Raw genomic sequence first — 19,622 nt, 5'->3', positions numbered from 1 at the left:
GGGATGAGGGAGCAGCCACCCCTGCACCCTCCACTTCCCAAGCAGCCAAAGGGGCACCTCCAAAGCCGTTTCCCACCCCAGGAAGGTGATGCTGTGAGTGGAAGGAGGTTGGAAGTCATCACTGCCGGTTCTTAACGTGGACTCCCCTGCTCCAATGAGTTACGGCTCAGCTTAACCTTAATGAGACTGCATAGAGCTGGTGGAGATCAGCATCTGGTGAGGGCTGGCCTCCAGACCAGCCAAGCAAGGCTGAGCCCTTCCCTCTGCTCTGAGAGCGATGGGTACAGAGCAGAGAGGGCTCCCCACGGTGTGGGGTGGGTGCACAGTGAACGCGGCTCGGTTGGGTCTCTGCAGCCTCCTGCTGCTGCTTGGTGCGGCTGGGCCTCGCTTTCCCCTTCCTGCAGGGCAATTCCTCTGTTACCCCGGGCTCTGCCTTGCTCCTGCTGGGGAACTTGGAGCGAGCCAGGGAAGAAGCAGGTCTGAGGCACCCCGCAGGCTCCTGTTGATGCTGCGTTTGTTACCCCCAGGGGACAAGCGTGGAGGCTCCCGCTGGCTTTGCTAATGGGCTGCTTGATGAACTTGGCCTTTTCAAACGAGCGTTTAGAGCCGGTGCTCTGGAACAAGGGGAAACCGGCTCTAGCCAGGACTCTGGCAGTGAAGAGCTGTTCGAAAGCCATTTATGCCACCAAGAAAATGGTTGGAAAAGCTTTTCCATGGCATGGCTAACACAGTTCCCCATCCTAAGCGGCCACAGAAGCGGTGTGTGCGCTTTACACCAGCCCCTCACCGCATGATCCACGGATTGCGGCATCGGAAGCCCAGGTCAGTCCATGTGTGCCGGGGCTTTGCTTGGGAACAGATGGCTCCGGGGAGTGCTGACCTCAGCGCTTTGGCTGAGCACAGGCACCAGCCCCTGTGTGCGCCCGCCTCTCCCGGGCACATCTTGTCATACCGTGTGTGTGCTCTCCATGTTCATCCCCATCCCTGGGCATGGGATGTGAACGGGTCGGGTACCAAGTTCTGGGTCACTGGAGCGGGTAACCAGCCCCACTGTGCCTGGTACCATCCCTCCTGGTACAGCATCACTCCTCTGAAAGGACCCCAAGCACATCCCTGCCTCCAGACCCACTGGATGCTCATGGTTTCCAATCCCAGCCTTAGAGCTCCAACCTCTTGAGGCTTCCTGAAGTCTTGCCTACGGTCAGAGGGTTGTGCAGGGCTGAAGGTTTTCCCCTCTGTTTGAATCACTTTGCACAGTCATTACTTTCGGAGCTGCATGAACCCATTCCCCGGGCCAGGAGGGGAGCAGAGGTGAAGGAGATGCGAGCTCCCAGCAGCTGTTTCGAGGAGCTATTTAGGGATGCAGCAGCGTAAATGAAGTTGTTGGAGGGTGAGGGCTGGTTACGCCCCAGACAGAAGCCATTTCCTCCCTTCCTGGGAAGTTTCCATTTCCAGCGCACTGGCTTTGGCTGCCTGAGTCCCCATCTGCGGGCCGGGGCAGCCCTGCAGGCACACGGCACCCGGGGGGGAGCAGTTATCCCCGCAGGGGTGAAAGCATCCATGGTTATTTCAGCTCCATCCGTTACCGTGAGGGTGGGACACGGGGGTAGCGGAGCGTATCCGTGCCGTATCCGTGCCGTATCCGTGCCGTATCCGTGCCGTATCCATGCTGTGCGTGCATCGTGCACAGCATTATCCCCATGGCCTCTCTCCCAGCTTTCTCCTTGCTCTGGTTTCACTTTCCGTTGCTTTTGTGGCTGCTGGGGTCCAAGGCACCAGCCGGCTCTGTGTGCGTTAACACCTGAGTACGTTATGGGATGGAGTAGGGAGGGGAGATGGGGATGGTGCCTGAGGATGGCAGGTCCAGGGCTGAATCTCTGGTGTCAGAAGTGTCACCTGCAGCACTCAGCCCTGGCAGAGGGACCTGTGTGCCGTGTCCGATGTTGGATGCTGTTAGTGGGATGCAGTGCCCATGGGGACAGCCTAAGCCCTGTCACCCTGCCCCTTCATGGACCACTCTGGCTGTGCACAGACTTGAATCCTCTCCTTCCCTAAGTCCTGATTGAGGTTCAAAACCTTTGGCTGAGTTTCTCCTATAAAAAGGAGGCTGAGGGTATGGGTTTGCCCTACAGAACTGGAGATGTTAAAGGCGCTGGTTGAAGCTGTCTTGGCTGTGGATGCACCTTGCGAGTGGATGCTTTGGGTAAGGACATGGGTGCAGGTTTATGCTGGGCTCCCATTGACTCTGCAGGGCTGGGAGACCCAGGATAGGGGCAGGATGCACTGTTCGGGGCTTTACCCAAGCTTGGGATGTGGAATGCCAATGTGCGGTTGCAATGGGATGCAAGGAGCCTGTGTGGAGTAGGCTGTTCCCTGCAGGAGGTGGCTGCACACCAGGAGCTGTTGGAACACGGTGCCTTTGCATTCATCAACTCTGCTTTCAGAGCCTCCTGCAAGAAAAGATACCAAGGAATGGATGGAGAAGCTGAGGTGAGCTCCCACTTGGTGCTGTTCTATGAGTGATGCTGAGGGTCCCATACCAGGGTACCACTCCAGAGGTGTTAAGGAGGATGTTAAAGGAGAGGGAAGGCAGCTTCATGCCCATGTTACCCCCACACAGCCCAGAAAGGTGGGCAAAGAGGGCAGAGCATCACAGGAGAAAGTGGTACTGGGGAGCTGGGGAAGTCTGACCATGAGGAAAGGTCCATTTGTGCCTCTGGGGTTGTGGGCTTCATCCTGAGGTGCTTCTGGTGTTTCTGCTTCTGCTTAGTATCCATCAGGGCACTTCTTTGGAATGTTGAAAGGCCTTTTGTTATTGAAACACACAGACAAGTTACCTTGATGGTTGCAGGCCCAAACCCAGCTGCAGGCTGGGGAATCACTGCAGTTTTGCCCAGAGAAATGGGGGTTTTGCCTTGGAAGGGCTTTGCCAGGAGAACTGAACACTTGGAGGCAAGCTCTGAGCGCAGCCGCTCGCTCTGCAGCCTCAAATGTAAGTGCTGGCCTGGGTTTAACTCCCAAGGGACAAGGCTGGAGGGGGCCCTGATGTATGTGTCTCCTCCAGTCCTTGCCCTGTGCTGCTTGTCTCTACTGCAGACACCCTCCAGCTGTGCCCAGCTGTGCATCAGACCTGGGTTTGTCTCCGTCCCATGTGTGGGGTTAATGTCCCATGGGATGGAGATGCTGGAGGGTCATGGTGTGATGGGGGAGCCAGGAGGAGGCTGCTGTTGTCTCCATCATTCCTCCTGGATGCTGGGAAACATCTTCCCATGAAACGTTACTGAGGCTGAAACAGGAGTGAGCCAGGAATCCAGCCCAGGAGGGCTAAATGAGGCCTCTGGGCTGCTGTGGGTGCAGTAAGGATGCAGGAGCAGCACAGGGTTCCTGTGCCAGCCCCAAGGGACCAGTTCCCTGGAAAGGTGGTCCCTCAGGCCCGGTCACACCTGACCATGAAGGGGTTAAATGTTAAACCCAGGAGCCCCCTTTTTGATGTCCTGGGTAAAGGACTTGAGGCAGGAACCTGTTGCTAACCCTTACATCTCTCCTTGGGCAAAAGAGAGGCAGCATCAGGCAGCACTGAGGGAGAGCAGGATGTGGCCAGCAGGGAGCCGAGAGAGCAGTGCAAGGTCCCACATCCCCCTGAGTCCCTGCACAGCAGCAGGGATTTGGCCGAGCTCTCCTGCAGGGGAGCTTTCAGAGGGATTAAAATGGAACCCAAGGTGCATTTTCCCCTTCCTTTGTTGTTTTCTGGCATCTCTTGAAGCCCCGAGGGTGCTCGCAGCCCCCAGGCAGAGGTGCCGCGGGGACAGGGGATGTCCTGCATCGGGCAGCTCCTGCCTAACTGCAGGGAGCACGTTTGGAGGCAGCTGGAAGCCTTTCTGGAAGCAGGCCCCAGCGGCCTCAGGGATGCTGCTGCAGGTGGCTGCAGTACCGGGCCGGGTGGCACCCACCCGAGAGCCCTGAAGAGCTGGGGTTTGGGTGCCTGTGTCCCCAGGCACCTGGGGAAGGCAGGAGGGCAGCACTTGGGCATGGGTGCTGCTGGCACCCAGCACTACAGAGACCAGCAGGCGCTTTCAGGGGTGATGCTCAGTGTCTTGGTGGCTCTGAGCTGTGGCACAAGGAGGTTTTGGAGCAGCTTCCCCCCTGGCAGGGCCTGAATTGGGCTTTAACACTTGAGAGGAGCTGTGGTCCCCCTGCCCACATCCAGCTGCTGCAGAGCATGGGCTGGTTTGGGGCTGGGTTGAGCACCCAGCTGGGGGCAAGGGGACCCAAGGAAGGCCCCTGCCCACTTCCCCCTCTGCCTTTCTGGATCTCTCCCTTCTTCCCCCCAGTTTGGCTTGCTCTAAACCAGTGCTGCGGGATCAGCTGATGCTTTAATACTGGCCCTGGCGACAGCTGGAGGCTGCTGCTGTCTGCGGGGGCTTTGCTCCGTGTCCCCCCCCTTCTCGCTGTTACCGATGGGGACCCTGGGGCAGCCCTACACTGAAAGGGGGGCACCGGGGCTGCCCAGTCCCCACCGGTTCAGTCAGCAAAGGGCTGGAATATACCCGGGGGGGGGTGTGAGTCCAACCGCAGCCGCTTCGCTCCTCCACCTCTTCGCTGGGCCGGGGGGGCTGTGCCGTTGTGCGGTGGGTTTCGAGCAGGAAGGCGAAGGAAGGGGTGGGTTTCTTGTCCCCCGCCCTCCCCAGCGCTGGGTACCGGGGAGGGGGGGTTGGGAGGCGGGCAGGGAGGCTCTGCCCGTCCCCCTGCCGTTCCCCCGCCGTCCCCTCCCCGGGGCTGGCGGCCAGCCCCGAAGTTGCGGCGAAGCGGGAGGACGCGTCCTGTCCTTCCCCCGGCCCCGCAGCCAGCCCCGCCGGTGCCGGTACCGGGGCTGGGGGGCACGGACATGGCTGCCGGGGCCCATCGGCCGCCGAGACACCTGCTGCCACCGGGCCCCCCCCCGTGCGCACCCGCTCCGCTCCCTCCTTCCCTCGCTCCCGTCCCTGCCTCCAGCCGCCGCTGCAGAGCAGCCGCCGCCGCCGCCGCCGCCGCCAAGGACGAGCCGGGACCGACGGCGGCCGCTGGACCCCCCCGGCAGCCGCGGCGGGGCCCGACCCTGCCCCCGGGGGCTGCCCCGGAGGAGGAGGAGCGCGCTGGGAAGAGCGGAGCCCGCGGGGGGACGCGCAGCCCCGCCGGAGCCGCGGGGGATGTAGGCACCGAGCAGCGGCGGTCCCGTAAGTACCCGGCCCCCGACGGGCTCTGCCGCCGCCCCGGCACCACCGCCAGTAACTTTTAGGGACGGGGTAGGGGGTTCTGGGGGGGTCTCCTGGCTGCTTCCCTCTCCCTCAGCATCCTCCTGCATCCCCATCCCCGCCAGCTCCCGCTCCCCGTCCGGGCAGGGGATGGGAATGAGCCTTAATTCTGAGCGCTGAACTGAGGGGGGTTTGGGGGGTGGGAGGCAGGAAAAAGAGGGGAGACCCCCCCCTGGGTGCCACCAGCCCTGTGTCCCCCCCGCCGCCTTGCGTAACCCAGCGGCAGGCAGGACACTTGGCGTTTATTTTCGGTTAATCCATATTCGACCTTTTTAAGCTGCGTTTCGGTGCGTGCGTGTGCGGGGCCCTCGCCCCAGCCCGCAGCCTCCAGCCCGCAACTGTTGCTGTCGGAGGTGCGGGCGAGGAAGAGGAGGGCGATGCTGGGTGGTGGCAGATGAAGGTTGAAAGGAGACGGTGTTTGCCTTGGGGCTGCGAGTGCTTCTCCCTCCCGAGTCATCCCCCCTGCGTGGGGATAGGGATGGCGATGAGTTGGCTTTGGAGGGGTGGGGGGGCTGTTGTTGCTTTTCCTCCTTTTTGGGAGCTCCATCGGAGTGTCCTTGCTCCACAGGGGTGTCCCCATCGGGTCAATGACAAGCCCTAGCACAACCCTGTGTCCCTCCTGGTGCTCCCTGTCCTCCTCACAGGGTTCCCATCACATTTGGGTTTGCTCCATCCATCGGCAGCAGCTCTCCCTCCCCTGGCGCAGGCTGCGCCTTCCCTGTGGCTTCAGGCTCAGAGGCTGTTTTGGGGGATAAGGTTTCTCTTTCTGGAACGGTGTTTTGTATTTTGGGATGTTTTTACTTCCTTTCCTGAGGTCAAAATATCTGCATGAGCTCTCTCCCTCTCAGAGCAAGGGAGGGAGGGATGGGTTGTTTGGTGGATGGATGGATGGATGGATGGATGGATGGATGGATGGATGGATGGATGGAAAAAGGAGGTTTAACATTAAGAGCAAACTTTCCCTGTTGCATTAAAATGTCATTTCAGAGGGTGCTAGGAGGTAAGGGCTGGACCAGTGCTTTTAGAAGGAGGTTTCTGTGAGTGGTCCATCAGGTGAAGCTATGCCTAGGAAAGGGGTTAAGCTGCTCAAAACTGCCTCGATGCAACAAAACCCAAGTGCCAAAGCCATGGAGCAGCCCTGGGGGTGTCCTCTGGTGCCTGGGGAGGCTGTTGGGAGGTGGCATTGCCCAGGGCCACCTTCCTCCTGCTCCAGCCTCTCCGCTGTCCCTTGCCCTGGCTGGAAACCCTCCCTTTTGGGAAGGCCTTTTCCCAAATTCCGCAGTGCTTGCTGCAAGGGGTTGGATTTTGTTTGAAGTCCATGGGGGCTTTGCTGCCTTGTGCTGAGCCCAGGAGCTCTGGCAGTAACGCAGGGATGGGCTCGGTTCCTCCGTTGCCTTCACCACTTACCTGCAATTTGCCTTCTGTGCCCTCACCCCCCCAAATCCTCACATTTCCCTGCACCCCTCTAGCTTGTTCTGGGAAAAATCCATACTGGAAGCGCAGAGTTGGCTCGGCTGGAGGAGCCGTCTGCTCTTTGCATCCCCAATCCAGCCATTTTGGAGCAGCCCTGGCTCCGACCCGTGCATGGAGCCCCTGCCAGCTGTGGGATCACTGGTCCCAAACCCCTCCATCCTCCTCCGGCTGCAGCAAGCAGCTCAGCTCTGGCCAGTGGCATCGGATTCCTGGAAAAGATGGGAATCCATTCCCTTGGTTGTCCCAGCAATGGGATCCCTGAATGATGGGTTATACCCGTGCCCTCCTCCCTTCTGCCATCACTCCTCCATTGTGAGGGATGAGGATGCTTTCTACCTGCGGCTTGGTCCAGTTTGCTCAACCCTGTCCCCAGTTGCAGCCAGGAGCAGAGCAGCCCCTTTGGTGGCAGTGGTCGACCCCTCAGGAGGGGTTGTTGGCCTGTGCTTGGGTTACTTGGTGCTAGAAGAGGCTCCCCAGTTGAGGAAGAGGAGGATGAAGGCATGGGATGGGTGAAGTGCCACGGCTGGCACAAGCAAACCCGATCGGGGCCCGGAGTATATTTAAACGTCCTTGAGGAGGGCTCAGACGGGCAGAGCTGCCGGGAGAGCAGCTCTGTTTGTTTTGGGTGGCGCGCTGCTCCCCTTCCTCTCTGCTCGGGTACGGCTGATGCCGGATTCCCGATGAATTATTTATCACGGGACTAAAAATACTTGGGAATTCGCAACGAGGAGCAGGCGGCGCGGCCGCCGTGCCACTGAGCTGGCCGTGCCGGAGCGTGGGATGCTGCCAGCATGGCATGACTCACCCGCCACCCGCTCCGGCCAAGGGAGATGGCTGTGGCCATCGCTGTGGCCTCGTGGCTCCTGCGGCTCGGCCAGCTGCGGTATGGGGCAGGGAGGGGGATGCAGCCAGGCAGGGTGAACCCCCTTCGGGTGCTGGTGGGTGCTGGGGGTGGATGAGCCCCTGCTGAAACCCGTGTGGTTGAATGAGTGGCTGCCAAGTGAGTGCTGGTGCCCGGTTGGGTGCCTGAGCCCTTGTGGTACCCATCGGATGCAAAAGGGGGACATGGGGCTTGTGTCCCTTGTCTTTGCAGAGGGACAGCCCTGGTGCTCCGATCTGCACCTTGCAGATCTCTCTTGCAGGGTTACCCAACCAGGCAGTCCTTGGGTTTATTTCCTGCATTTTGAGTCCAACATGCTGGCACAGTGTGCTGAGGGGCTCTCCATCACTGCGGCATGGAGCAGTGCTGGGGTGCAGGTCCCCGGGGCATCCCAGAGCCCAAAACCATCCGGGACTTGGTAAGGGGCTCCTCTGGCCATGCCAAGGATGTGTTAAGCAACAGCAGCTTCTAATTGCAAGTGACGTTTCTGAGCACCAGCTGGCATCTTGCTGCATGGATGTTGCTGGTGCCACTGCAGAGGGCTGCTTGTCCCTGTCCCCACTGCTCAGCATGGCACTGGGGTGCTGGCTTTGCAGGACAATGGGGCTCAGAGGGGCTTGGATGCTCCTGGCTGCAGGTCTCGCTGTGGGTTGGGTTTGCTGTTGGGCTCTGACAAGGGATGAGATCCAGCACAGGGATGCATTGCTGTGAGCAGGGATGTGTCACCCACTGCTGTGACTATCACCCGCCTGCAGCTGGCAGCCACAGTCAGTGAGGAATTAGGGACCTGGTAGGGGGGGATATGCCCAAACACCCCCCCAGAGCCTGGCTTTGGGTGCTGCCAGCACAGACGCAGTGCGGTTGGTGTCCCAGCTGGGCAGGCACCAGGGTGAATATAGTCAAGAAGAGGGAAAAGCAGTAGGACAGTGTGTCTATAGGGGGAAACTTGGGAGATAAGGGGCCAGGTGGGCAATTAGGCTGGGATGTGGGGCTGGAGCAGGGTGATGGGCAGGGTGCAGGCAGAGGAGTGGCTGCCTCGCTGACTGTGGTTTGCAAAACCTCAACACGGGGGTTGCAGAACTGAACCATCTCTCAAGGGCAAAGCCTTTAAATATTGAAAGTGGCTGTGAGCTGTGGAGGGAGGCACAGGGAGCTGCCAGCTCCTCCTGTCACCTCTCGCTGCTGTCTCCATCCCTGGCTGAAGGGGCGATAAGGAGCATTGCAGCAAGTGGTGGCTTTTGGAGAGGGGATGGTGGTGGTGGGATGGGGAAGAGGTGGTGGGTAGGGAGGACCAGCTGGGAAGGGCTGGTACTTGGTGGTAGTGGGGTGTATGATGGGCGGTGGGTACAACCCTGTGGTCATTCCTCCACCACATCCAGCCTCCAAAGGATGAGGGCCCCCTTTTTGTCCTGTTTCCAGCCTGGGTGCTGGGGAGGGCTGGGGTGAGCAGGGTGCTGGTGGGCATCCGGATGTAAAGGGCTGTGTCCCATCCTGGCAGGGACGCGGTGGTGGACATGGGCAGAGCGCCGGCGCACGCTCTGCTACTGTCCATGGTGCTGGGCTGCTCGGCTGCCTTCTCGGACCTCCTGCTACCGGGCCTCGAGGAGCCGGTGGTCAACGTGGCCGTGGTGTTTGGGGGCACCTCCTACCCCCTGCACATCCGCACCCGCCTGAGTCCCCAGAGCTTCCTGGACATGCCCCTGGAGATCCACCCCATCACCGTCATCGTCAACAACACCAACCCCAGCAGCCTCCTCACCCAGATCTGCGACATCCTCGCCAGACACAAGATCCACGGCATCGTCTTCGAGGACAACGTCGGCACGGAGGCTGTGGCCCAGATCCTGGACTTCATCTCCTCCCAGACCCAGGTCCCCGTCATCAGCATCAGCGGGGGGTCTGCTGTGGTCCTGACCCCGAAGGTGAGGCATCTGCTACGGGTTGCTTGTGCTGTGGGGTGAAAGAAATGGGTGATTAGAGAGGGGTGGATGTGGGATGTGAGATGCTGGAAGCAGAGGAGCTGCTGGGCTGCATTGTGAAGGCTCACAGGCAGGAACAAGCAGTGACTCTGCAGCGTGGTGGGACATGGGGGAGACTTCAAAGAAGGGCCCAATAGATGGGACATTGGGGATGGGAGAGAACTTCAGTGCCCTGTGGAGGGACCTTCTCTGGTGTCCTGCTTCCCATCCCCTCCTGCTGTGCACACCATGCTTGTGGCACTGGGGCTGCCAGGGCACATCCCCGTCCTCCTCTTTCCCCACATCACTGGGGTTGGATCCAGCCCTGTGGTGGCTGGGCTGGCAGCATGGAGAAGCCTCTCTTGGCTCTGGTGCCCATCTCAGGCACCCCACGGGCCCAAGCAGGATCTTTGGCTTCTCTGCTCCCTGCTGGCATCAGACACTGTCACTGTCACTGTCACCTGCCTGCTGGGAAGTGTTAGTGGCAGCGAGAGCTGAAGGGTGCTGGGCAGGCAGTGATGGGTTGTCGGATGGTTCTCCTGGGGAGGAGATTTGGGTTATATCCTCTTGGATGTTCCTCTTACCCTGGGCACTGGAGGGGTCCTGGTGCTGGTTCCTTCCATGGCAGCAGCCTCTGGGCTGGAGATTCTGCTTCTCCTTGGGGCACTGGGTTTATGCTCTGATAGCGCTGAGGTTTCGGGGTCTAAACCCCCTTTCCTGCACTGCCTGGTGCTCCTGGACCAGCCTGAGATGCTGCTCCTTGTGGCTGGGTGGCAGCTGAGTGCAGGGGACTAAGGTGGGTGCAATGGACCTGGGTAGGTGCAGCAGGCTTGGGAGGATGTGACGGATTGAGGTGGGTGCAGTGGAGCCAAGTGAAGCCCCAGGCAACTGAAAAATAGCCATGGCTTTGCTGAGGTCTGGGTGCTTTCCTGCAGCTTTCTCCAGGGGTTGGGTGTTTTGGGGTCAGTGGAGGGACCTGTCTGAAGGCTCAGCCTCCTCCTCTTCCCATGGATCTGATGCATCTCCCATTCCCAACTGCTGGAACCACCATCCCCATTGGGAAAACTGAACCCGGCTGCCTGCACGCGACCTTCTGCAAACGCCGCTCACTGAATCATTTAAGACAGAATCAGATCAATTAAGATTTGCTAATGAGAGGCCAGATGGTGGGGGAGGTGGGGCGGGAGGGAAGGAACCTCATAGGCTCTGGTAGCAAGTAGTGAGTTGGAGCTGTGATGGGGTTTACACTCCTGGCAGAGGCTTTGCCCCCTCTCTCCACTGGTTTAAGGAGGAATTGCTGGTCTCCTTTGGAGGATGGATGAGGTTTTGGTTGATAAACAGAGATGATGGACAGGTCATGGGATGCAGTTCCTTGGATCAATTCCATTTTGGGTGTCTCCAGTTCATGCCAGTTCATGGCTCCCTCAAACTCTTCATGGTGGCAAGTTCAAGGTAGCTTGCATAGGTGCAAGAGACCTGGACCATGGTTTCCATGGAGAAAACGGGCCTGGACCATGGTCCATGGACCTGAACTATGGAGCAGCACTTTGACCCCTTCTCCTCCTGCAGGAGCCCGGCTCGGCATTCCTGCAGTTGGGTGTCTCCATCGAGCAGCAGATCCAGGTGATCTTCAAGGTGCTGGAGGAATACGACTGGGGCTCCTTTGCCGTCATCACCAGCCTCTACCCGGGCTATAACATCTTCCTGGAAGCCATCCGCTCCTTCACGGACGCCAGCTACTTCGGCTGGGAGCTGCAGGAGGTGCTCACCTTCGAGATGAGCCAGGAGCGGAGCAGCTCCAGGACGCAGCGGCTCCTGCGCCAGGTCGATGCCCAGGTCCTCATCGTCTACTGCTCGCGAGAGGAGGCCGAGTACCTCTTCACCATGGCAGAGCAAGCCGGGCTCGTGGGGCCAGGCTACGTCTGGATCGTGCCCAGCCTGGCGGTGGGCAACATGGAGGTGCCGCCCCCTTCCTTCCCTGTTGGCCTCATCAGCGTGGTGACGGAGAGCTGGAAGCTGAGCCTGCGGCAGAAGGTGCGGGATGGGGTGGCCATCATTGCCATGGGGGCTGCCAGCTTCTTCCGGGCCCATGGCTACCTCCCGGCGGTGGGACGGGACTGCCGGGCTCCTGCCGGGACCACCGCCACCAACAACAGCTTCTACCAGTAAGGTTTGGGATACACTGGGATGAGTGGGGAATTGGGGGGAAATGGAAGGAGAAGGGGAGGAGGATGGAGCTGGTGGATAGGGGGATGATGATGCTCACTGTGAGCTGGTGGTGCACACCCCTTGGCTGATTTTCCCTTGCCTTTTCCTGTGCTCCTCTGTCCTCCAGAAGCTATAGGGATCTGAGGGGGGGGTTCACAGCTCTGCTCTGCAGTGCAGATGTGGCACCTCAGGGCTAATCTGTCCAACCTCAACCCTATGCTGATCCATCCTTGGTGCCTCCTTGCTGGCAGGGCTTTCTCCAGCTCCCCGCTGCCTCTTTCATAGGGGCTAAACCTGGTTCCTAGCTCTCAGCCCCATGTCTCTAGGTGGGACCCACGGCAATCAGGGGCTCATTGGCTCTGTGTCTCACCAGGCACCTCCTCAACGTGACGTGGGAGCACAGGGACTTCTCCTTCAATGAAGGTGGCTACCTGGTCAGGCCCACCATGGTGGTGATCTCGCTCAACCAGCACCGGCTCTGGGAGATGGTAGGAGCCTGGCATGCCAGCATGGGCACATCATTTGGGGTGGCTGGGCAGGATGAACCTGGGGCCATGCACAGGCTGGGATCCCAATATGGGACAGGTTATCCAGTGCAAAACCCATGGCTGATACCCATGGTGGCATGCATGGTGGGGGTTTGTGACACCAAAGCTCTGTTAAGAACCCAACAAATCCCCAAAATCAAGGTGATTTTGCCTGCAATTTGGCTGGAAAGTTCCATAAGAGGCAAAAATACAGCTGCCCACCTCGGGAGAGCAGCAGCCACACACCTCGACCTGAAACAAGCTGTGCAGAGAGGGGTTTATTCCTAGTTTGAAAGTATTTTGGGTAAGGATTGAGCAGGTTTGTGCTCATCCAAGCCTGGTACTTGGAGGCCAAAGAGAAACAGCTCACGCCATGGTCAGTGATTGTGTGTGGAGAGGGATGCTGAGCTGGGTCTCACCATGGTGTTCAAAAACCATGTAGATGAGGCCCTTAGAGTCACGAGTTAGTGGTGGCCTTGGCGGTGATGGGGTAATGGTTGGGCTTGATGATCTTAAAGATCTTCTCCAACTTGGTTGATCCTATGGCTGAGCCTAATGGTGCTCCAGGAGAAATGAGCCTCAAAAGCATGGGGAGGATGGACATGGAACCTTGTATGACCCCATAGCCCCTCACCAGGGTGATGTGCACTCTCCCAGGTGGGCAAGTGGGAGAAAGGCATCATCCACATGAAGTACCCGGTGTGGCCCCGCTACGGCTCCTTCCTGCAGCCCGTGGTTGATAACCGCCACCTCACGGTGGCCACGCTGGAGGAGAGACCCTTTGTCATAGTGGAGAACACGGACCCCAGCACCGGGGTCTGCGTGCGCAACACCGTGCCCTGCCGCAAGCAGACCAACTCCTCCCAGAGGTGAGCAGTGAGGACGGAGCTCCCCGTCACATCCATGGGGGCACTGAGCTTCTTTGGTTGGTCCCATCCATTTCTCCTGGTGTGGTTTCAGTGGTGATGGCCTTGTGGATCCCTACACCAAGCTGTGCTGCAAGGGCTTCTGTATTGACATCCTGAAGAAGCTGGCCAAGACGGTGAAGTTCTCCTACGACCTCTATCTAGTGACCAATGGCAAACACGGCAAGATCGTCCGCGGGGTCTGGAACGGCATGATTGGGGAGGTAGGGCTGGGAATAGCTTGGAAGCCACCTTCAGCCTCTCTGGGGGGCAACACTCACTTGGGGGTTTGCCCTAATCTTGGGTTTTCCTGATGGAGATGGGGTCAGGGTGTCTGCAGTGGGGCTCTGGGCTCGGGATGAGCTTATGGGCAAGGCTTTGTGGAGGACATGGGGATGGAGTCAGCTAAACACTGACATTGTGTTTGTGTCACTGGGCAGTTCAGAACCTAATGTTAAGGCTGGCCATGCTGGAGATGAGGCAATGGTGGAGATGATGATCTTAAGGTCCTTTCCAACCCTAACTATTCTATGAGGCAGTGCCTGGTGGGAGGTGACCTGGGTCCCTCTGCCCCTTCTCCAGGTGTACTACAAGCGCGCGGACATGGCCATCGGCTCCCTCACCATCAACGAGGAGCGCTCCGAGATCGTGGACTTCTCCGTGCCCTTTGTGGAGACCGGCATCAGCGTCATGGTGGCCCGGAGCAACGGCACCGTCTCCCCCTCTGCCTTCCTGGGTGAGCCCCCTGTCTGTCTGTGTCTCTGTCTGCAGGCTCATCCCATGCTCCTGACACACGCCAATGGGAAATATCGCTTGGGTTTAATAACTTTTAAGTAAAAAAAGCCTAAGTCAGGAGGGAAGGGGATTACGCTGCTGCCTTTGGGGCTTCCTCCTCCCCTTGCCTGAATAATCCTTTTATTACAGAGGCTGGGATCGGTGGTTTCCTCCCCTTCATTACTTGTGTGCTGGAGGGAGGATGGGGACGTAGGGGAGGCAAGGAGAGGATTTGCCACCTCTGAGCTCTGCTGCGGGGACCCTTTTTGTGCCACCGTCACTGGAGCAGGGATGGGAAACCAGAGCTCAAAGTTCTATTAAATGAGCTTTCAAAGAGCAAAGCTGCAGCCTGGGAAGGAGGAGACTGGCCAAGGTCACTGCAAAACTCAGCCTCAGTGCTCCAGCAGGGCTTGAGGCTCTCGGCAAGGGCACGGTGGTGGCAGCTTAGCCAGAGCCAGGCTTCTGCATAGGGAGGATGTGGGTGCCAGGGATGCTATAGGACATGGGGCACATCTTCCCCTTCCTGTCCCTCCCCATGCCGACCTTCCCCTTGGAGCAGGGGTCACCTTCACGGAGGGGACACACGGAGCATCCTGCCCCAGGTCGGCAGGGCTGGGGCCCGTGGTTCCCTGCCTCCCCTGCTAATGAGCTGCATCCCCATCAGGGGAGGCCTCTCCTCCCTGACAGCGAAGGACACGCTGACAAATGGACCTCGGTGGCTGCATGTGGAGGGCTCGGCTGCAGCCCCAGCGCTCCTGCTGCACCGGCCCAGCTCATCGCAGGCAGGCAGGGACCTGCTGCCCACCCTCAGCTCTGGCGGGGCTGGTCCTATATGGATGAAACCCATGATCCCATAGGAAACCCTCCTGCTGATGAACCTGGAGATGGGCAGCTTCTCATTAGCATCTCCCTACTGCTGGAAGCCTGATTTTCCTTACGCAGGGAAGCATGGCTGCATCCCCGCTTCTCACAGCATCCCCCTTCCCTCCTGATTCCCTATGGATCTGCTTGGCCACGATGCTGCCTTCTTTGAGGAGAGGCAATATCCAGGAGTCCCATTCACCAGGGCAGGCTCTGGGGGTCCCCAGGGGGCTGTGGGGTGTCCTTGGGGGGGCTGATGGAGTCCTGCTTGCCTTGCAGAGCCTTACAGCCCGGCCGTGTGGGTCATGATGTTTGTGATGTGCCTCACTGTGGTGGCCGTCACCGTCTTCGTGTTTGAGTATTTCAGCCCCGTTGGCTACAACCAGAACCTCACCAGTGGCAAAAGTGAGTTGGGAGAGGTGGGAGATGGGCAGGGGGGGCTCATTCCCATCCAGGATGACTGCGGTCCCTTTGTCCTTGCAGGGCCTGGCGGTCCCACCTTCACCATTGGCAAGTCAGTGTGGCTGCTGTGGGCTCTGGTCTTCAACAACTCTGTGCCCATCGAGAACCCCAAGGGCACCACCAGCAAGATCATGGTGCTCATCTGGGCCTTCTTCGCCGTCATCTTCCTCGCCAGCTACACCGCCAACCTGGCGGCCTTCATGATCCAGGAGCAGTACATCGACACGGTGTCAGGGCTCAGCGACAGGAAGGTGGGGATGGCATTGGGGTGGAAACACTGCAAAACAATAGGGTTTTGGGGGTGGAATGAACTTGAAGGGGTGCTCACATCACTGCTGGGCATGGGTTTGTGGATGGCTGTGGGGAAGGGGGACATGGCAGGGACACGGACACTGCGTGATGCTGCTCTTTGGGGGCTCCCCATTGCAGTTTCAGAAGCCGCAGGAGCAGTACCCCCCTTTCCGCTTCGGCACTGTCCCCAATGGCAGCACCGAGAGGAACATCCGCAGCAACTACCCCGACATGCACACCCACATGGTGAAGTACAACCAGCGCTCCGTGGAGGATGCCCTCACCAGCCTCAAAATGGGGTATGGCTCCTCCAAACGGGGTATGGCTCCCAGAGCTGGAATACAGCTCCTTCACATGGAATACAGGACCCCTAAACGAACCAGGGCTCCTTGGGATGGGGTATGGTACTCCCACATGGACTAGGGCTTTCTCAACTGGGGTATAGCCCCCCATAAGTGAGATACGGGCTCCCCAGGATGGGTACAGCTCTCTCAGATGGGGTACAGCTCTGTGTAGCTCTGCATGAGGTATAGGCCCCCCCAAACAGGGTACAACCCCTTGCAGATGGGTACAGCTTCATAGAGCTCCCTCCACATGGGATACGTCTGCCCAGGTTGGGTGCTTCTCTCCAAGATGGGGCAGAGACCCCCAAAGAGGACACAACCCTTCTAGATGGGCCACAGCAATCCAAATGGGGTAGAGCTCCCCCAAAAGAGGCACAGCCCCCCCAAAAGTCTTCCAGCCTCCCCTCCCCTCACTCTTCCCCCCATTGGTGGTGCAGGAAACTGGATGCCTTCATCTACGATGCGGCGGTGCTCAACTACATGGCGGGCAAGGATGAGGGCTGCAAGCTGGTGACCATCGGCAGCGGGAAGGTGTTTGCCACCACGGGCTATGGCATCGCCCTGCAGAAGGACTCGCGTTGGAAGCGGGCCATTGACCTGGCCCTGCTCCAGTTCCTGGGAGATGGTGGGTACCCGGGCGAGATGCTCGTTAGCCCCGTCCCCATCATCACCCCAAATCAACCCAGGGACCAGCGCTTCAGTGCCCAGACCCTGTGCAGCTTCCAGAGCTCCTTGGAGGATGCTTCCAAAGGGGGTTCTCCACCAGCATCTCTCCAGCTGGGTGCTGGGGGGGAACATTCCCTCTGGATCCCTTCTCATCCTGGAGATGGCCACGTACTAAAGCAGAGGGTCAGGAGAAGCCTGGGGAGGGGACAGTGAGCATGGCTGGCTGGCATCAAACAGAAGCCAGAGGATGAGTGACTGGTGGGATGCTCAGCCCAAAGGCAACACCAAGGATTTAGGTGATAACAGCTCCAGGGGCTTGGGAATGGCTTTCTCCTTCTCCAGCCATGGTGGGGTGAGAACGGGCAGGGGCTGTGCTTGGGGAGATGATGCCCAGGGATGGGTGTTTTCCCCTCTCCCACCACTGTTCATGTCTGGCCCCAGGTGAGACCCAGAAGCTGGAGACGGTTTGGCTGTCTGGGATTTGCCAGAATGAGAAGAACGAGGTGATGAGCAGCAAGCTGGACATTGACAACATGGCCGGGGTGTTCTACATGCTGCTGGTGGCCATGGGGCTGAGCCTGCTGGTCTTCGCTTGGGAGCACCTCGTCTACTGGAAGCTGCGTCACTCTGTCCCCAAGTCCCACAAGCTCGACTTCCTCTTGGCCATCAGCAGGGTGAGTGATGCTGATGAGCTTGAGGGGCCCAAATGTCCTCCCATGGTGTCACGGGGATAAGCATCATCCCTTTGACCCATAGGGGAGGGACTGGAGATGTTTGTGCTGATGGTTGAGGAGAAAAGGCAGGGTCTGTGGAAAGGGCTTAGCCCTGGGAATGACCCCACATCCATAGCAGCATCCAGGGGGAAAGGAGTGCTGGAGGATGATGTCACCCCCTTGGCAGTGCTGGGGATGCTGAGGAGGGGACGTTGGCGCTATCGAGACATCTCAGCACCATCATCCTAGCTCGGCAGGGTGGGCGCATGACATTGCTGATGTTGCGGTGTCCCTTGTTCTCTCCATAGGGCATCTACAGCTGCTTCAATGGGGTGCAGTCCCTGGTGAGCCCCGGGCGGGCGCCCACACCCGATGTCACCGCCAGCTCGGCGCAGGCCAACGTGCTGAAGATGCTGCAGGCGGCCAAGGAGATGGTGTCGACGGCCAGCGTGGGCAGCTCGCTGGAGCACGCCACCCGCACCATCGAGGACTGGAGCAGCCGCAGCGAGCGCCTCCAGACCACCTTCTCCTTGAGGACACCCCAGCTCGTGCTGCAGAACAGCACCAGCACTCACCGGGCCCCTTCCTCTGCCCCTGAGAGGTTGGAGAGAGCCTACGCACCCATGGGTGCTCCCCTGGGGCTGCCGCTGCCGCAGCCCATCCCCGTGGACTCCCGGCTGCCCAGGGAGGAGAAGTGGAGAGGGACCAACAAGCACGTCCCCCGCCTCCTGCATCCCCTGAAGTTCGGGGGGGTTTGTGCAGGGGATGGAGCCCTCCCGGGTGTCCCCCATGTCCCGGTTAAGACATCCCCAAGGGAGGATTTTGGGGAGCAGATGTTGGTGGGGAACCACATCGGGGCTCCCCTCCCGCCCCCCGCATCCCCGAGGGACCTCCCCCCACCGGACATCTACAGGGAGCACAAGCGGCCATCGGGGCTGCAGAACCCGCCCCGGCTCCAGGGGGGCTCGGGGACGCTGCCCTGGCTGCTCCCAGCCGCAGACAAGAGGCAGGAGCTGGGCGGCCCCTTCCTGCCGCCCTCCTGCCCTCACGGAGCCTTCCCCAGAGCCGCCAGGACTCGCAGAGCCAGGGGGGACCCGGATACCGCAGCGATGGAGCGGGAGCAGCCGAACCGGCGGGCGGGCGGGGAGCGGGGTGGGAAGCGGTGTCCGGGGGCTCTGCGCCGCTGCGGGGCTGCTCCCCCGTCCCCATGCACCGGCATCCCCGACCTCTTCCCCGAAGCCCAGCCCGGCTCCCACTGCGGCTCCCGCTGCGCGCAGCCCTCGGCCCGGTTGGCACCGCGCTCCCCCGCCGCCAGGCTGCCGTCCTACCGGGAAGCCTGCGGGCACCCCCCCCGCGCCACCGGCCCCTGCGTGAACTCCTACCCCAGCCTGCACCGGGGGCACCCCAGCGAGCACCCCAGGGTGCCGGTGGGCTGCGGACGGGGCTCGGGGCGCTGGGACTGCGGGGGGCGCGGGGGGGAGCCGGCCTTGCTGCGGGCAGCGGGGACCGAGCGGAGGGAGCCGTTGTGCCGCGGGGGGATGAGGCCCTGGCGGCGGGTCTCCAGCCTGGAGTCGGAGGTGTGATGGGGGGGACAGCGGGGTGTGCGCACCCCTCTGCCTGCCCTGGGCCCGGGGGTCCCCATGGGCCAACCAGCGGCTCCCGGCCGGGCTCCAGCCTCCCGGGCTCCTGCAGCGCCGGCAGCGGGATGCTCCAAGCGGCTCGGCGGGTCCCGTGCGCTTTGATGGGGGGGGTGTGGGGGGGGTGTTGAGGAGCCTGGCAGGGGCTGGCACACGCTGGATTGGGCGCTTCCCGCAGGCAGGGCTGGCATCGGGGACACTGAAGTCATTGCCACCGTGTTGCCGTCATTTGGGTTCATTCAAAGGACTTGAAACACCATTCGCAGGTCATTAAAGAGACATTTTCAGCCGGCTGAGGAGCCTTTGTCCATCCTCCAGCGATCATAGAATCACAAAATGGTTTGGGTTGGAAAGGACCTTAGGATCATCCAGTTCCAACCCCCTGCCATAGACAGGGTCACTTCACACTGTTCCCAGGGCTGCCCTTGGCTTTACCCTCTAAGTGGGATGCTTGTGGTCCTGTGCACCTCTTCCTGCTCATGTCCCTTTACTGCTTAGCCCTGACAGAGGCTCATCCCACTGATGGCAACTGCCCAAAGGGAGCATCAGTCACTGCTGCAACTGAAGCCAGAATCACTGCACCCTGCTCAGGTATTGGGGTGCTGGGCACAGATGGCTGTGAGCTCAGGTCA

General features: G+C 60.1%; 1 protein-coding gene across 1 annotated transcript; it reads left to right on the top strand.

Moving 5' to 3' along the window:
* The first annotated feature begins 4,751 nt into the window (after nucleotides 1-4,751).
* GRIN2C (glutamate ionotropic receptor NMDA type subunit 2C) lies at nucleotides 4,752-19,283 on the top strand. The gene is made up of 13 exons (XM_061376956.1): nucleotides 4,752-5,213; nucleotides 9,143-9,566; nucleotides 11,172-11,767; nucleotides 12,184-12,298; nucleotides 12,995-13,206; nucleotides 13,298-13,466; nucleotides 13,825-13,978; nucleotides 15,157-15,282; nucleotides 15,361-15,590; nucleotides 15,769-15,929; nucleotides 16,412-16,599; nucleotides 17,082-17,314; nucleotides 17,662-19,283. The coding sequence occupies exons 2-13, from the start codon at nucleotides 9,159-9,161 to the stop codon at nucleotides 18,934-18,936; spliced, it is 3,867 nt and encodes a 1,288-aa protein (XP_061232940.1). The 5' UTR covers nucleotides 4,752-5,213; nucleotides 9,143-9,158; the 3' UTR covers nucleotides 18,937-19,283.
* Nucleotides 19,284-19,622: the final 339 nt, after the last annotated feature.

The sequence above is a fragment of the Neopsephotus bourkii genome, unplaced genomic scaffold (assembly GCF_033783945.1).
Source record: "Neopsephotus bourkii isolate Nb327-2 ecotype Australia unplaced genomic scaffold, CSIRO-AGI_Nbou_v1 NB_1749, whole genome shotgun sequence".
In the NCBI taxonomy this organism is placed as follows: domain Eukaryota; kingdom Metazoa; phylum Chordata; class Aves; order Psittaciformes; family Psittacidae; genus Neopsephotus; species Neopsephotus bourkii.
The sequence above is the reverse complement of the archived record's forward strand: the minus strand, read 5'-3'. Positions and strand labels throughout refer to the sequence as shown.